The 18,818-nt window shown below is 45.1% G+C and overlaps 1 protein-coding gene across 1 annotated transcript in view; it reads right to left on the bottom strand.

Moving 5' to 3' along the window:
• Positions 1-10,176: 10,176 nt before the first annotated feature.
• RRAGD (Ras related GTP binding D) overlaps positions 10,177-18,818 on the bottom strand; it is a 47,846-nt gene continuing 39,204 nt past the window's right edge. Inside the window, exons 12-13 of the mRNA XM_038760891.1 lie at positions 16,959-17,107; positions 10,177-12,211 (exon numbers count right to left, since the gene is read on the bottom strand). Coding sequence (XP_038616819.1) covers positions 12,060-12,211; positions 16,959-17,107 — 301 coding nt within the window. The 3' untranslated portion in view covers positions 10,177-12,059. The remainder of the gene's footprint in view (positions 12,212-16,958; positions 17,108-18,818) is intronic.

Below are 18,818 nucleotides of genomic sequence, written 5' to 3' on the forward strand. Positions count from 1 at the left end.
CCCCCCCATCTCCCATTGGCTGGGACGGGGCGGTGGGCGGGGCCCGAGGGCCGGGGCCCGTGCTCTCTGCGCTCCCATTGGTCGGTTCCGAGCACCGAGCGGTGGGCGGGGCCTGAGGGGCGGGGCCCGCTCTGCCCCACGTGCCCGGTTTCCCCTGACGTGGCAGGGGTTCGGGGTTGTCGCCTGAGGCGGCCGGAAGGCCCTGTCACCCCCGACCCCTCATTCATTCATTCATTCAATCGTATTTATTGAGCGCTTACTGTGTGCAGAGCACTGGACTAAGCGCTTACTATGTGCAGAGCACTGCTCTAAGCGCTGGGGAGCTTACAGGGTGATCAGGTTGTCCCAAGTGGGGCTCCCAGCCCTAATCCCCAGTTGACAGATGTCCAAAGCGCAGGCTCTTTCCACTGAGCCACGCTTGGGAGGTAACAGGCACAGAGAAGTTAAGTGACTTGCCCAAAGTCACCCAGCTGACAGGTGGCAGAGGCGGGATTCGAACCCATGACCTCTGACTCCAAAGCCCAGGCTCTTTCCACTGAGCCACACTCGGTAGGTAACTGAGGCACAGAGAAGTTAAGTGACTTGCCCAAAGTCACCCAGCTGACAAGTGGCAGAGGCGGGATTCGAACCCATGACCTCTGACTCCAAAGCCCAGGCTCTTTCCACTGAGCCACGCTTGGGAGGTAACAGGCACAGAGAAGTTAAGTGATTTGCCCAAAGTCACCCAGCTGGTGGAGGTGGGATTCGAACCCATGACCTCTGACTCCAGAGCCCAGGCTCTTTCCACTGAGCCACGCTCGGGAGGTAACTGAGGCACAGAGAAGTGAAGCGGCTTACCCAAAGTCACCCAGCTGACAGGTGGCAGAGGCGGGATTCGAACCCATGACCTCTGACTCCAAAGCCCAGGCTCTTTCCACTGAGCCACACTTGGGAGGTAACTGAGGCACAGAGAAGTTAAGTGGCTTGCCCAAAGTCACCCAGCTGACAAGTGGCAGAGGCGGGATTCAAACCCATGACCTCTGACTCCAAAGCCCAGGCTCTTTCCATTGAGCCACGCTTGGGAGGTAACAGGCACAGAGAAGTTAAGTGATTTGCCCAAAGTCACCCAGCTGACAAGTGGCAGAGGCGGGATTCGAACCCATGACCTCTGACTCCAAAGCCCAGGCTCTTTCCACTGAGCCACGCTTGGGAGGTAACTGAGGCACAGAGAAGTTGTGACATGCCCAAAGTCACCCAGCTGACAAATGGCAGAGGCGGGATTCGAACCCATGACCTCTGACGCCAAAGCCCAGGCTCTTTCCACTGAGCCACGCTTGGGAGGTAACTGAGGCACAGAGAAGTTGTGACATGCCCAAGGTCACCCAGCTGACAAGTGGCGGAGGCGGAATTTGAACCCATGACCTCTGACTCCAAAGCCCAGGCTCTTTCCACTGAGCCACGCTTGGGAGGTAACTGAGGCACAAAGAAATTAAGTGACTTGCCCAAAGTTACCCAGCTGACAAGTGGCGGAGGCGGAATTCGAACCCATGACCTCTGACTCCAAAGCCCAGGCTCTTTCCACTGAGCCACGCTTGGGAGGTAACAGGCACAGAGAAGTTAAGCGATTTGCCCAAAGTCACCCAGCTGGTGGAGGTGGGATTCAAACCCATGACCTCTGACTCCAAAGCCCAGGCTCTTTCCACTGAGCCATGCTTGGGAGGTAACTGAGGCACAGAGAAGTTAAGTGACTTGCCCAAAGTCACCCAGCTGACAAGTGGCAGAGGCAGGATTCGAACCCATGACCTCTGACTCCAAAGCCCAGGCTGTTTCCACTGAGCCACGCTTGGGAGGTAACTGAGGCACAGAGAAGTTGTGACATGCCCAAAGTCACCCAGCTGACAAATGGCAGAGGCGGGATTCGAACCCATGACCTCTGACGCCAAAGCCCAGGCTCTTTCCACTGAGCCACGCTTGGGAGGTAACTGAGGCACAAAGAAATTAAGTGACTTGCCCAAAGTTACCCAGCTGACAAGTGGCGGAGGCGGAATTCGAACCCATGACCTCTGACTCCAAAGCCCAGGCTCTTTCCACTGAGCCACGCTTGGGAGGTAACAGGCACAGAGAAGTTAAGTGATTTGCCCAAAGTCACCCAGCTGGTGGAGGTGGGATTCAAACCCATGACCTTTGACTCCAAAGCCCAGGCTCTTTCCACTGAGCCACGCTTGGGAGGTAACAGGCACAGAGAAGTTAAGTGATTTGCCCAAAGTCACCCAGCTGGTGGAGGTGGGATTCGAACCCATGACCTCTGACTCCAGAGCCCAGGCTCTTTCCACTGAGCCACGCTCGGGAGGTAACTGAGGCACAGAGAAGTGAAGCGGCTTACCCAAAGTCACCCAGCTGACAGGTGGCAGAGGCGGGATTCGAACCCATGACCTCTGACTCCAAAGCCCAGGCTCTTTCCACTGAGCCACACTTGGGAGGTAACTGAGGCACAGAGAAGTTAAGTGGCTTGCCCAAAGTCACCCAGCTGACAAGTGGCAGAGGCGGGATTCAAACCCATGACCTCTGACTCCAAAGCCCAGGCTCTTTCCATTGAGCCACGCTTGGGAGGTAACAGGCACAGAGAAGTTAAGTGATTTGCCCAAAGTCACCCAGCTGACAAGTGGCAGAGGCGGGATTCGAACCCATGACCTCTGACTCCAAAGCCCAGGCTCTTTCCACTGAGCCACGCTTGGGAGGTAACTGAGGCACAGAGAAGTTGTGACATGCCCAAAGTCACCCAGCTGACAAATGGCAGAGGCGGGATTCGAACCCATGACCTCTGACGCCAAAGCCCAGGCTCTTTCCACTGAGCCACGCTTGGGAGGTAACTGAGGCACAGAGAAGTTGTGACATGCCCAAGGTCACCCAGCTGACAAGTGGCGGAGGCGGAATTTGAACCCATGACCTCTGACTCCAAAGCCCAGGCTCTTTCCACTGAGCCACGCTTGGGAGGTAACTGAGGCACAAAGAAATTAAGTGACTTGCCCAAAGTTACCCAGCTGACAAGTGGCGGAGGCGGAATTCGAACCCATGACCTCTGACTCCAAAGCCCAGGCTCTTTCCACTGAGCCACGCTTGGGAGGTAACAGGCACAGAGAAGTTAAGCGATTTGCCCAAAGTCACCCAGCTGGTGGAGGTGGGATTCAAACCCATGACCTCTGACTCCAAAGCCCAGGCTCTTTCCACTGAGCCATGCTTGGGAGGTAACTGAGGCACAGAGAAGTTAAGTGACTTGCCCAAAGTCACCCAGCTGACAAGTGGCAGAGGCAGGATTCGAACCCATGACCTCTGACTCCAAAGCCCAGGCTGTTTCCACTGAGCCACGCTTGGGAGGTAACTGAGGCACAGAGAAGTTGTGACATGCCCAAAGTCACCCAGCTGACAAATGGCAGAGGCGGGATTCGAACCCATGACCTCTGACGCCAAAGCCCAGGCTCTTTCCACTGAGCCACGCTTGGGAGGTAACTGAGGCACAAAGAAATTAAGTGACTTGCCCAAAGTTACCCAGCTGACAAGTGGCGGAGGCGGAATTCGAACCCATGACCTCTGACTCCAAAGCCCAGGCTCTTTCCACTGAGCCACGCTTGGGAGGTAACAGGCACAGAGAAGTTAAGTGATTTGCCCAAAGTCACCCAGCTGGTGGAGGTGGGATTCAAACCCATGACCTTTGACTCCAAAGCCCAGGCTCTTTCCACTGAGCCACGCTTGGGAGGTAACAGGCACAGAGAAGTTAAGTGACTTGCCCAAGGTCACACAGCTGACTAGTGGCAGAGGCAGGATTCGAACCCATGACCTCTGACTCCAAAGCCCAGGCTCTTTCCACTGAGCCACGCTTGGGAGGTAACTGAGGCACAGAGAAGTTAAGTGACTTGCCCAAAGTCACCCGGCTGACAAGTGGCAGAGGCGGGATTCGAACCCATGACCTCTGACTCCAAAGCCCGGCGCTTTCCACTGAGCCACGCTTGGGAAGTACAAGTGGGCAACATCTTGAGACGGTCCCTACCCAACAACGGGCTCACAGTCTAGAGTGGGCTCCCCATCATCCCCATCTGTCAGTGCTTAGAACAGTGCTTGGCACATAGTAAGCGCTTAACAAATACCATCGTTATTATTCATTCATTGTATTTATCATTCATTCCATCATATTTATTGAGCGCTTACTGTGTGCAGAGCACTGGACTAAGCGCTTGGGAAGTACAAGTCGGCAACATATAGAGACGGTCCCTACCCTACAACGGGCTAACAGTCTAGAAGGGGGAGACAAACAGCAAAACCAAACAAGTAGAAAGGTGTCAATACCTTCAGAATAAACAGAATTATAGCTGTTTATATATATTATACACATCATTGATAAAATAATGATGCAAGATTACTTTGCATAATAATGAGGGGCAAGATGGCTTTTTTAGAGAAGCAGTGTGGCTCAGTGGAAAGAGTCCGGGCTTGGGAGTCAGAGGTCATGAGTTCTAATCCTGGCCCCCCCCCACATGTTTGCTGTGTGACTTTGGGCAAGTCACTTAACTTCTCTGTGCCTCAGTTCCCTCATCTGGAAAATGGGGATTAAGATTGTGAGCCCCACGTTGGACAATCAATCAATCAGTCAATCAATCAATCGTATTTATTGAGCGCTTACTGTGTGCACAGCACTGTACTAAGCGCTTGGGAAGTACAAGTTGGCAACATATAGAGACAGTCCCTACCCAACAGTGGGCTCACAGTCTGGAAGGGGATCACCTTGTATCTCCCCAGCGCTTAGAACAGTGCTTCGCACATAGTAAGCGCTTAAATGCCATTATTATTATTATTTTTTTAATAGAGTAATAAATATGTACAAATAGACACAACTGCTGTGGGTAGGGGAAGGGGGTAGGGAAGAGGGAGGGAGGGGGGCGAGGAGGAGGAGAGGAAAAAAGGGGGGCTCAGTCTGGGAAGGCCTCCTGGAGGAGGTGAGCTCTCAGTAGGGCTTTGAAGGGAGGAAGAGAGCTAGTTTGGCGGATGTGTGGACTCCTTTCTGTCCCCATCTTCGCTCCCGTTCTCCTGTCTCCTTTCTGTCCATTCAGTACCCTTTCATCTCAGCCCTCCCTAAGTAACAATAATTGTGATCCTTGATAATAATGGTAATAATAATGACGGTATTTGTTAAGCACTTACTTTGTGCCAACCACAGTTCTAAGCACTTGGGTAGATACAGCGTAATCAGGTTGTCCCACGTAGGGCTCACACTTTTAATCCCCGTATTATTAATTCAGTCAATCGTACTTATTGAGCGCTTATTGTGTGCAGAGCACTGTACTGAGCCCTTGAAAAGTACAGTTCAGCAACAGATTCAGTCTCTACCCAACCACGGGCTCACAGTCTAGAAGGGCGAGGCAGACAACAAAACAAAACATGTAGACAGGTGTCAAAATAGAACAAATAGAATTATAGCTATATGCGCATCATTAACAAAAAAAATAGAATAGTATTTTTCCACATTCTAGCCGGTTTACCCACCATATTGTACTGTAAATTCTACTGGGTAATTTGGATAAAGAGAAGTTATTTGTAGCCAAATGCTAAGGTTCTGTGTTCATTGTTACGATCGTAGCGTATTGCACTCCCTTTCCACATCCTCCTTCCACATCACCTCTTTGGGACCCCCATTCCAGTAACCCCATCTGTCCCTCTCCCAACTTTGGGATGAAACTAATAGTATATTATTGCTGCTACTTCACCTGCTGCTTTTTTTTCCCACTAGGCCATATTGCTGTTCTCCCTCCATCTTACACTGTGAGACCTAGGAGAAAGGGACTATGTCTGATTTGATTGTATTATATCTACCCCAGTGCCAAGTATAGTGCTTAGCATAAACTAAGCACTTGACAAATCCCGCATTCATTGTTATTATTATTATTATTATTACATGGGGGAGAAGCTTACTGAGAAGAACACAACGGCTCTGGAGCAAGGGAGGTCAGGGGGCTCTTTGTGTTTTTTTTTTTTCTCTCTCTACCGTTTTATGTGTCTTTTTCTTTCTTTTTCACCCTGTCTACAGCTCTGGCTCTCTGTCTTCCTGTTTGCCTTGCTTTCTGGTAGCCCCACCTCCTGGACCCACCCTCTGTTCTACTTGGGAGCTCTTAAAAAATCTGTCTACCTCTGCTGAAAGCAACAGAATGGCATGTTGAGCACTTGCAGCTTGACTTTAGATTAGATGGCATTCTTGCGCATCCTTGGTCCCGAAAGAGTCAGCATAATGAATGTGCCCTTTAATAAAAACGGATGTTTCATAGTTGAGTTTTTTGCTACATTTTAATATTTCTGCTTCGTCGGTCACTGTACGATTTCCCTGCCTATTACTGCATGTCTGTTTAATGAGTTTTTAAAAGGTGCAGTAAGTCTTCTAAGTAAAGATGTAAAAGCAGCCAATTGTATCTCATGTGGCATTTAGGAAATTGCTGAAACAGAGGAAATTAAGCACACAGATTCTGAAAGAGTGGCGTTTATGAAACTCCAAGAAGTGAGCTAACAAGTCCAAACCTGTGTCTTTTATAATGCATTCTGAAAGATATCTGAGTTAACCTAATATCAGATGGTCTTAAAATCACAATCTTATCACTGGAGGATTCTAAGTGCCCAGTACAGTTCTCTGCATAAAGTGCGTGCTCAGTTGAACAGTACTGATTGACTCTCCCTGCCCCTCAAATAAAAACAGTACAGGAAACCTCTCAAGACCGAAGCCTGAAATGCAACAATAGGAAAGAATACAGGCTCCTTTAAGCTTTTCCTTTCTTGTTTGACTGATCTTGGAGGTCAGATCGCAGCAAGTACTATATTCATAGACTTATTTGGGAGCCCTTATTGTGGAATGCATTTTCAACCACTGCATCAGGGAGTGGCATGATACAATTGGAAGTTTGTTTTAAAAAAGTGAGAACTTCCTTATCTTCACTGAAGATTACAGGAAATGGCAAAAAGGGTCTTAGTGCTGTTGAAATATAGTCGGTACCAAAATTAGGTAAAATTAAGATGAAAATAGACCTTTTTCAGACTGTGACTGAGAGCATTAGAACAGTCCGCTCAGTGACCAAAGGCATCTCTTTTTCATGCTGAGTTGGATTTTAAAATCCATCTAGAAAGGCGATCATCATCAGTGGAATTTACTGAGCGCTTACTGTGTACAGTGCACTGTACTTAGCATTTGGGAGAGTTACAGTACAACAGTTGGTAGACATGTTCCCTAGCCACAATGAGCTTACAGTCTCAAGAGGGAAACAGACATTAAAATAAATCAATAATTTATAATGTATAAATGGTACAACTGCACTGCATTGAGATTAGTGTGGTTTGCTTCCGTTTATTTTAAAAGGTGTTCTTCTTTAGAAACTATTGGTTTTTTGTCTGCTCCTGCACAGCTCTAAGTTGAATAAGAGCGGTGATTATATTGTGCTGGCAAAACAAACCAACTACTAACCCTGCTTTTGACTGGCCCTGCTACATCCTCCGGCTGGAATGACGTGAAGGGCTTTTCCAACTCCCAGCCCTGGCAAAGGAGGCCAATCCCCGAAGTCCTGGTGGTGGGATGAAGGGGAGAGGATAAGGTTGCCGGGGCTACTGGGTAGCAGCTGTCAATCATGTGAAAATTCAGCCCAATCAGCAGACTCACACAAGGACGCAATCCTACTGCCTTGTCCGTTTGAGCCCCGAGTTAGGATTTTCAGCCCACAGTTCATCTTCCATCCTCCACTCCCAACCCCAAATTTAACCTCCATATTTTTCTATTTCAATTAATGCCTGTTTACTTGTTTTGATGTGTACATATATCTATAATTCTATTCATTTATACGGATGCTACTGATGCCTGTTTACTTGTTTTGATGTCTGTCTCCCCCCTTCTAGACTGTATTTCCTTTTGATGTAAGGGACTGTAGCTCTTTTTAACATACCACTGGAAAGCCCTCCGCTTCTAGTTAGATGTATTTTAAGTTATCACGACTTAGAAGTACTGTATTAAAAATACCAGGGCGTGATGAAAAGGTTGATCAAAGGTTGATTGGACAGGACACTTTGAAAAATTCTGCATTCCCATAGCCAACAAGACAGTCTGCCATTCATCCATTTGGAGGCCTTCCCCGCATACTTTTCACCAAACCTCATCCATCCCCATTCATTCAAAGACATCCAGAACCCCATCCTCTCCATGGAGCCTTCCCAGATTCACCCTATTTGATTTGGGTCACGCTGTTCACTCTAGCTTCCCCTTGCCTTAATTCATGTCAACCCCCCTCCCTCCTCAAAAGTCTCCAGTGGTTGCCTATCAAACACCTGACTATTGGCCTCAAAACTCTCCATCACCTTGCCCCTTCTTATCTCACCTCCCTTCTCTCCTTCTACATCCCAGCCCACACACTCCGCTTCTTTCTCACCATGCCTCGTTCTCACCTGTCCCACCATCGACCCCTGACCCATGTCCTACGTCTGGCCAGGAACGTCCTCCCTCCTCAAATCCGCCAAGCAATCACACTTCTCCCCTTCAAAGCCCTACTGAAGGCTCACCTCCTCCAAGAGGCCTTCCCAGACTAAGCCCCCTTTCCCTCAGCTCCCCACCCCCAGTGCTTCGAGTTGCTCCCTTTGCTCTACCCCACACCCCACTGCACTTGTGCATGTATGTACATATCTATAATTCTATTTATTTATATTAATGCCTGTTTACTTGTTTTGATGTGTATATATATCTATAATTCTATTCATTTATATGGATGCTACTGATGCCTGTTTACTTGTTTTGATGTCTGTCTCCCCCCTTCTAGACTGTAAGCCCATTGTGGGCAGGGATTGTCTTTATTGCTGATTTATACTTTCCAAGAGCTTAGTTCAGTGCTCTGCACACAGTAAGCGCTCAATAAATATGACTGAATGAATGAAAGAATGGTTTCGATTTTTCTTAATAAAATAGGTGGCCAGGTCATCAGGGGCAAGAGATTGGGGAGACGGGGGAACGGGGGTTTGAGGAGGGAGTTCAACATCTGGAACAACTGGTGAGGGCAATGGGCCTGGGTCTCAACAAGGATGGAGAAATCATTTTGCCAGGCCAAGGAGAGGGCAGAGTTAAAGCATGTAAGGATAAATTTGAAGTGGACGAGGTCGGCTTGATATCTAGATTTCCGCCAGCAGCGCTCCGTGGCTCTTGCACAAGAGTTCCTCCGGGCACAGTTCCTCCATGGGTCCTTTTTTCAAGAAGTTGATTGGGTTGTTGGCCTGTTGGTCTCTGGTCTAGTAATACCATATTTCATGTTTTCATGACGATTCTGCCAAATTACCAATTAGAAGCAAGGTTAAAGTGAAGTGAAAGGGAATAAAGGAAATGGACATGAATAAACTTCAAAAAATACACCTGCAGGAAAAACGTCTTTCAACGTACAGCAGCATGGCTAGAGCACGGGGCTGGGAGTTGGAAATAATAATAATAATAATGATGATGGCATTTATTAAGCGCTTACTATGTGCAAAGCATTGTTCTAAGCACTGGGGAGGTTACAAGGTGATCAGGTTGTCCCACAGGGGGCTCACAGTCTTCATCCCCATTTTACAGATGAGGGAACTGAGGCACAGAGAAGTGAAGTGACTTGCCCAAAGTCACACAGCTGACAATTGGCGGAGCCAGGATTTGAACCCATGACCTCTGACTCCAAAGCCCGGGCTCTTTTCCACTGAGCCATGTTGCTTCTCTGGGTTCTAGAGCTGCTTCTCTGGGTTCTAATTCTGACTTTATTATTTGTCTGCTGCGTGACCTTGGACAAGTCACTTCACGTCTCTGTGCCTCAATCGCCTCATCTGTAAAATGGGGATTAGGACCATGAGCCCCGTGTGGGACAGGGACTGTGTCTAACCTGATTATCTCGTAATCACCCCAGTGCTTAGTACTGCGCCTGGCACATAGTACCACACCGCCACATCCAGTCCATATGGGTTGAATTCTTTCAGTCGTATTTATTGAGCGCTTACTGTGTGCAGAGCACTGTACTAAGCGCTTGGGAAGTACAAGCTGGCAACATATAGAGACGGTCCCTACCCAACAACGGGCTCACAGTCTAGAACATACTCCACTTCAATCAAGGTTAATTTAGTTTGAAAGTTATTTAGAACTCTGTTGTGAATAACCAGTCAGTACAAACCCTGCATGTTGCAATGCATTTGTGGGTTTTAATGTTTTTACCCTTGGAGGTTCAGAACACTATGTTCATTTATTAACTGCCATCCTGTTTGGAATTTCATTTCGTCAAAGCCCTCCAGCTTGGTTAAACCCATTAACAATCTATCCCTTCAAAATAATCTAAGAAAAAAACAACTTCATCGAAACAATCACATCGCTACACTCGTACATTCAGTTACCATTACAATCAGAATATGGCCCCGCTCTGGAAATCACAAATTCCAAAGCATATTTTGTGAATGACTAAAAATGCTCTGAGGCAAGTCATTGGAGACACTCACACATTTTATCTTCAAATTTATAGCATCAGGAGGAAGACCCACAACACCAATACAATCAACCAAATCCTGTGTCACAAAAAAACGGTAAAATGTTCAAAATAATATTTTCCCATTTGGGGACTCCAATTTTGTGTACCTGCAAAATTGTGACTTTGTCATTATAATATATGTCTTTTAAGAGGCCAACACCCATACTGAATTACCAGATGGAAACAAAAAAAAATAATATTTTGTGTGAAATATCATAGAGTTCACCAATAGGGGCTGGACAGATCTTTTTCTCTGCTAGTTTCTTTCCCAAAGAGTCATTTAATGCTGTGATAGGTTTTTAAGGCACATTTTTTTTGGTGTTATTTTTAAAACTCCAGGATATTAAAGACTCAGGATACTGAAAGGCAAGAGCCCATCTGGGTTAAATAAATTAAACATATTTTAATAAATACTATTTAACAGCAGTCCAGGATGGTTCCACCTTTGGGCTTAAACCCACATTTAAAAAACTCACATTTGCCAGACTTTTTTTGAACAGAAGAAACCAATTTCTCTGGGGAATTTTCAGAATAGGCAATTAATGGCCTGCTGTGCATTTGATCTGAGCTGGAATTGGTTCTGTTGGGATGCAGAGCAAGATTCAAAATCAGAGTCCTGAGTATCTTTGACCATGGCTTCCCTCTTCCCTAGGGGTCTTTGCTTCAAGGTGACACATTATTTCACCAACCACCACGTTTTACCATCCACCCTTCACCATAGATTGGGAAATTGTGGCACCGAGAGCCAAAGATATCTCTAGGCTTCAACTCCACCCCTATTTCTCTAGGCATGGAAATGGTGGGCACCATTTGAAAAATTGAGTCCCTAACATTGTTAAATGCAGCAAAGAGCAGGTTTACCAAATAAATATCCTCTACGTAGAAAGTTATTTTAGAGGCTCTGTTGAGGTAAAATAGTTCAGTAAAAAGACCTGAAAAGAGAGAGGGCTATGGAAAAGTCTGAGAAATTGGCCTATGGCCCATTTTACAAAACACTGGTCTTTGAATGGCTACAATCTCGGGGTACATTCTTTTTTTGCAGCCCTAAATTGCCCTAACTACAGATTTAAAAAATAAATGAAGTTGTATAGGAGATATCAACCAGTCACAAATTTATAAAAGGGCAATGTGGCCATCTAACATTTCGTGATTGATTTCTGATGGCCATGTATAAGGGTACTATGATATGGAAGTAATTGACACCCTGCAGGGAAATCTGCTTAGAAAACTAGTTTGCTTTTTTTTTTTTAATAAAAGTTTAGATCCATGAGGAAAAAACTTGAAAAAGTGCAAACTATATACAGTACCTGACAATTCTCACTCTGATTTTTCTCATTATGGACCAAAAAAGCTTACATTTTATGATAAGAAAATTCTTACAACAGACACATTGTTTATCTACAAGTTTTTTGCTTAAAGTGTTTACTTTGTGAAAAAAAATTGTTGGATTGTGAGTTGCAGAGATTTTAGTGCAGTAATCCGGGTCATCTGCTCTATTTCACCTCCTGTTCAGGTGATGCAGCATCTTTGTTTTTTCCCTTAAAGCAGGATTCTGGGTGTTCCATTAGAAATGGCTCCTTCATTCTTTTGCAGGTGATTCTGAAGCTTTCGGGACCTCACTATGTTCATTCTCACTTCAAACACTTCATGGATTGCTTTGCGAAAACAGTGGAAATTGTAGTCAATCAGTCCTAGGAAAGAAAATAAAGTCATTTGAAAATGTCTGTTTCTTTCCAACTGGAAAAAAGTGACAGTGCTCTGACTGCTTTTATTTATTTATTTTTAATGGCATTTGTTAAGCATTTACCATGTGCCAGGCACTCTACTAAGCGCTGGGGTAGATACAACGTACTCAGATTGGACAAAATCCATTTGGCACATGGGACTCACAGACTTAATCCCCATTTTACAGATCAGGTAACTGAGGCCCAGAGGAAGTGAAGTGATTTACCCAAAGTCACACAGCAGACAAGTGGCAGAGCCAGCAAAGGAGACCCTAAAAGCCCAGGAATCAGGGTGGCGGGGTCTGGGGCAGTGGAGGGGGTTGCAGAGATCTCTCAGAGCGTGGCAGCCCCCACTCCTGGGCTCGGTGCTCTGGACACAGAGGAAGGTGGGGTTCAACAAGCAGTATCTCGTCCACCTTCCTATCCACCTGTTTTCTTCCCATTCCTCCATTTCTCACCTTCACTTCCCCTTTCTCCTCCTTTTCCTACCATTTCACCCCCTTGTACTTTTTGGGGTTTTTTTCTTCTTTCTCCTTCCCTTTTTCTCCTTCCTTCCCCCCCCCCCCCCCCGCCTTTTTCTTTCCCCTTTTCTCTTTCTCCTCTTTCCTCTTTTCTTTCTCCTTTCTCTTTCCCTTTTCCTTTCTTTCTCCTTCCCTTTCTTTCTTTCCCTTTCCTTTTCCCTTTTTCTTTCCCTTTCCTTTGTCCTTTCTCTTTCCCTTTTCCTTTCTTTCTCCTTTCTCTTTCCCTTTTCCTTTCTTTCTCCTTTTTCTTTTTCCTTTTCCTTTCTTTCTCCTTTCTCTTTCCCTTTTCCTTTTTCTCCTTTCTCTTTCTCTTTCCCTTTCTCCTTTCTCTTTCCCTTTTCCTTTCTTTCTCCTTTCTCTTTCCCTTTTCCTTTCTTTCTCCTTTCTCTTTCCCTTTTCCTTTCTTTCTCTTTTCTTTCTCTTTTCTCCTTTCTCTTTCCCTTTTCCTTTCTTTCTCCTTTCTCTTTCCCTTTTCCTTTCTTTCTCTTTTCTCTTTCCCTTTGTTTCTCCTTTCTCTTTCCTTTTCTTTCTCCTCTTTCCCTTTCCTTCTCTTTCTCCTCTTTCCTTTTTTCTTTCTCCTTCCCCCTTTCTAGTTACCTTTCTTTTTTCCTCTTTCTTATTCCATTTTTTCTGTCCCCACTCTCGTTCCTTTTTTCTTTCCCCTTTTTCATTTCCTTTTATCTTTCCTCTTTCTCACTCCCTTTTCTTTTCATTCTCCTTTCCCTTTCCTTTTCTCTTCTTCCTTTCTTTTTCCCCTTTCCTTTTCCTTTCTCTTTCACATTTTTTCATTCTCATTTCTTTCCCTTTTCTTTATTCCCCTTCCTGTTTCCCTCCTCTCTCTTTGTCCCACTCTGACCAGCTCAGTCAGGCTCCATTCCCATCCACCTAAAATGCCGAGTCTTCCAGTCCTCCGATTGTGGTCTTTAGGCTGAAAGAATTCAATATTAAAACTTCTCTCCCATCAATCGAATACTCAGGTTGAATAGTTACAACCAATGTAGGAGAGAAAATTAAGGTCCAGCCACACCCTAAACAAAACACTTCTGCCTGAATTATGTAGGAATGAAAATTGTTAAAATCCTGGTTGGTTCAGCTAAAGGCCTCAATTCACCGCTGAACTTTCCCAACCATGACGTGGGTTCTTAAATGTCCATCAACAACTTCACCCTAAACTATGGCTTCGCTCCCTCTTCTGGGCCTCAGTCACCATCCATCTTTTTTTAAAGAAAAATTTTTTAAGGTATTCCTTAAGCGCTATGTGCCAGGCAGTGTACTAAGTGCTGGACAAGCTAATCAGGTTGGACACAGTCCTTGTGCCATATAGGACTGACAATCTTAATCCCCATTTTACTTGATGAGCTAATTTAGGCACAGAGAAGTTATGTGACTTGCCCAAGGTCACACAGCCAACAAGTGGCAGAGCCGGAATTAGAACACAGGTCCTCTGACTCCGAGGCCCATGTTATATCTTGGCCACACTGCTTCACTCCACCTGATATAGTCTAGAGCTGAGCTCCATCCCACAGATGATATATCCAGGTAGAGGTAATCCTGGCTTTAATCCTGGCTCTACCACTTGTCTACTGTGTGATCTTGGGCAAGTCAATGAACTTCTCTGTGCCTCAGTTACCTCATCTGTAAAATGGGAATTAAATCCTCCTCTCTCCAACTTTAGACTCGGAGCTCCATGTGGAACCGGGACATAAATAGATATATAAAATTGTATCTGCCTTGAGATGTGTCCATGGTGTCACTATGGGTCGGACACAACTCGACAGCATAAAACAACAACCACCTTAGTGCTTAGATCACTGCTTTACACATAGTAAGCGCTAAACAAATACCATTTAAAAAAAGAGGAAGATGACTGGATCTGACTTCAGTGTCCTTTGATCTTGGTGCAATTGTGGGCTGCTCCTTGAGTAATAATTGTGGGTTTTATGTTCCATAAAGAGGGCTTTATTGTACAGTAATTAAATGGAAGGAAGTTTGGTGAAATGGAGCAAGTCTTAACCACTAAACTAGGAAAATTAAGGGAAGTAACCTATTAGTCTTGACACACCCTGGCTTATTGATTTAGTAAGTCTGGCTGTATTAAAAGTGTCACAATTAAACATTCACTGCAACATTGGGCTTTTAAGTGAAATAAACTGCCGCAAAAGATATTGGTTTGGGAGGTGCAGGGCTCAAATTCCCCTCTGTACCAGTGGACTGAATGCATTAGTATGATTTCAACCCCAAATTCGAGGACAACCACTCTGCTGAATCGGAAAATAGAGGGGTAGGACAGGGAAGAAAGGGAAGAAGGAGCATTTTGGGAAACTCTGAGATTATCATAACCTGGGAATATTTACCTCACCTCAGTAGAAGGCCACCTAGGCAATTCCCACCCTTTCAACTGAGCATCAGAAAGAATGATGTCAGGATGACATGACCCACTCTTCTTTCCAATAATTCCATTCTTCAAAGAAACCACTACACAATATGGCCATTTTCATATATGGCCATTTTCACAGTGTCTCAGATATTAGAGATGGCAAAGGAAGCAAAAATACCACCCTTTGGATCTTTAAAATTATTTTCATTTTCTCACCAGCAGACCTGGAAAATATTGTTTTTCCTTCACAAGAGTAGAGCAGAACCAGTTGGATAATGGCACAAGACCTGGGGTAATAATAATAATAATAATGGCATTTATTAAGCACTTACTATGTGCAAAGCACTGTTCTAAGCGCCGGGGAGGTTACAAGGTGATCAAGTTGTCCCACATGGGGCTCACAGTCTTAATCCCCATTTTACAGATGAGATTACTGAGGCACAGAGAAGTGACTTGCCCAAATCACACAGCTGACAATTGGCGGAGCTGGGATTTGAACCCATGACCTCTGACTCCAAAGCCCGGGCTCTTTCCACTGAGCCACGCTGACACCAGGATGTCATGATGTGATGACATCACATGCAGTCTAGACTGGTCCTCTGTGTCTCTCTAGGGCCTTGGGGAGGCTAGGACAAACGTGTGTGATTTTATTTGATCCTTTAAATTGCTCAGTTTTAGAATTATTAAGGCACGCAACACAGTTTTTGAGTGTTAATGATTAGAAGAATAACAATCACTAGTTTGGGGGATAAATAATGGATGAGGGAAATGTTGAGTTTAGCATACATGATTATACATGTGATTCTCTCTCTTGACCACCACTGCCCCCTCACACCCCCATGTCTGGCTTCCCCTGGATTTAAGCAGTCCTCGGGGCATGTAGAGGGCATGTAGAGCCTTAAAATGGGGGACAAACTGCCCTTCTTTATACCCAAGGGCAGGGAATGTTCTGAGGCAGAGGGGTGTACTTTGCAGAGCCAGGACCTCCTAGTCTCGGGGGACAAGAAAGATGAGGCCTCCAGGGTGTAGCTACAGTAATTTAATAATAAATAATGATGGCATTTATTAAGCGCTTACTATATGCAAAGCACTGTTCTAAGTGCTGGGGAGGTTACAAGGTGATCACGTTGTCCCACGGGGGACTCACAGTCTTAATCCTCAGTTTACAGATGAGGTAACTGAGGCACAGAGAAGTTCAGTGACTTGCCCAAAATCACACAGCTGACAACTGGCGGAGCCGGGATTTGAATCCATGACCTCTGACTCCAAAGCCCGGGCTCTTTCCACTGAGCCACAGTGCTTCTCTAATTTCTAGCAGCATTGCTACTAATAGCTTTACTAATGAGGTCAGCTGACTTCGTTATCCCTGTGAGTACAAGGGCTGCTGGGGCCACCCCAGAATTCTCTTTTTTTACAGTATTTATTAAGCACTTACTATGTGCGAGGCAGTGGGGTAGATAGAAATGAATCAGGTCAGTCCCTATCCCACGTAGGGCTCACGGTCTTAATCACCATTTTGCAGATGAGGAAACTAAGGCACAGAGAAGCGAAATGATTTGCCTAGGGTCACACAGCAGACAAGTGACAGAGCTGGGATTAGAACCCAGGTCCTTCTGGCTCCCAAGTCCATGCTCTATGAAGCACAGAATTCTCAAGGCTTACACAAGGTTTATACTGAATTCACTTGCACTTAAAGGGGAGACCAGAGCCCACTTGCTAGCCATGAAAACAGCAAAGCCCTAGAGTTTTTCCGTGATTGATCGGCGACAAGCACACTATTTCTCTCAGAATTAATTCCCATGAAGCGAAAAAATACCTTTTCTTTCAAAACTTTCTTCCCTGACGAAACAAACAAGAGCCAGAAATTTTGTCACCTCCTTTAAATACAGAACTGTGGTGTTATTCAGTTTTATGATTGCTGTTGATTCTTTGTCATAAGGAGTTCCTGCACCATCTTCTTGGAGGCTAAATGGGGACAACAACAGAAAGATCATTTGACTTCTAATAAGCTACCACAAGTTCTAATCCTGTTTCAGCCTGCTTTCCCACATTCAAATTGTAACAACAGTTCCTGGTTTGTCCTTAGGGATTTTTCAGTTCAGTGCATCACTTAATAATTGTGGTATTTGTTAAATGCTTATTGCGTGCCAAGCATTGTACAGAGTGGTGTTAAGATAATCAGGTCAGGCACAGTCCTTTGCCCACATGGGACTCACCATCTAAATAGGAGGGTGAACAGGTATTGACTCCCCATTTTACAGATGAGGAAACAGAGAAATTTAGTGATTTGCTCAAGTTCACACAGCAGGCAAGTGGCAGAACTGGGAGTAAAACCCAGGACCTCTGACTCCCAAGGCCAGTGCTCTTTTCTCCTGTATGCAGCTGTATGAACAAGGAGAGCAACTCTGGCCCTGTGCTTGGTTGGTCATGCATGCATTTCATGCACTGACTGCAGGCGGCAAATAGATATTCATATATATGTATTTATGATCCACTTCACTTCTGTATGTACGGTTCCCAGTAATACCGTGTTGGTGGTAATCTATATCTCATGCAAGTCATATAAGGGGATATTTTCCCTGGTAAAGATCTTGATTTCACCAAAAATCCCAGATCCCGAGAAGCGGCGTGGCCTAGTGGATAAAGCTCAGCCCTGGGGATCAGAAGGACCTGGGTCCTAATGCCGGCTCTGCCACTTGTCTGCTGCGTGACCTTGGGCAAATCACTTAACTTCTCTGTGCCTCAGTCACCTCATCTGTAAAATGGGGATTAAGACCATGGGCCCCATGGAGGACATATACTATGTCCAACCTGATTGGCTTGTATCTACCTCGGCGCTTAATACAGTCTTAATACTTAATGCATAGTAAGTGCTTGACAAATACCATTAAAAATAATATTTCCTTAGATCCTTCCACATGGCCCAATCAATTATTAACTAGCTCTTGGTTCAAATGAAAATGATGAAAATGCTTTTTCCATTACCAGCAACTTAACAATCCTAATAATGGGCTGGTCCCCCAGCATTAGCTCCTAGAAAAAATGATGATTCTCAAAAGGATGATTCTCAAAAATGATGATTCTCATACGGAGGCGGGAAAGGGAGAGGGATAGGAAATGAACCCTAATCTATTAACTAGATTAGGGAAAGGATTTCTTTTCAAAATGTCCCAACAATGTGGACAGACCTTTACCCCCTTAATGAAAACTGTTAGATCTTTCACTGCTACTTTAAGCAACATCTGTTTTTATCAGCTATCAGTTATCACCCATTTGTGAACGTAAAGACAACTATAAATTTCCCCAGTCATAGAAATTGAAGAATTAAAAAAGAGCAAGACAATTTTAACTGATTTCTACCTATAGCCTTTTTAAAATGTTGCTGAAAACTCATACTTTTCATTATTATTATTATTGTGGTATTTGTTAAGCACTTACTATAGGTAAAACACTGCTCTAAGCACTGGGATAGACACAAGTTAATCAAGTTGAACACAGTCCCTGTTTCACATGGGGCTCACCATCTAAGTAGGAGGGAGAACAGGTATTTGATCCCCATTTTTTTTTCAGATGAGGAAACTAAGAGAGAAGTTAAGTGACTTGCCCAAAGCATAACGCAAGTAATTGGTAGAGCTGGGATTAGAATTTAGGCTCTCTGACACCCAGTCCTATGGTC

The sequence above is a fragment of the Tachyglossus aculeatus genome, chromosome 19, assembly GCF_015852505.1.
Source record: "Tachyglossus aculeatus isolate mTacAcu1 chromosome 19, mTacAcu1.pri, whole genome shotgun sequence".
NCBI classification, from domain to species: domain Eukaryota; kingdom Metazoa; phylum Chordata; class Mammalia; order Monotremata; family Tachyglossidae; genus Tachyglossus; species Tachyglossus aculeatus.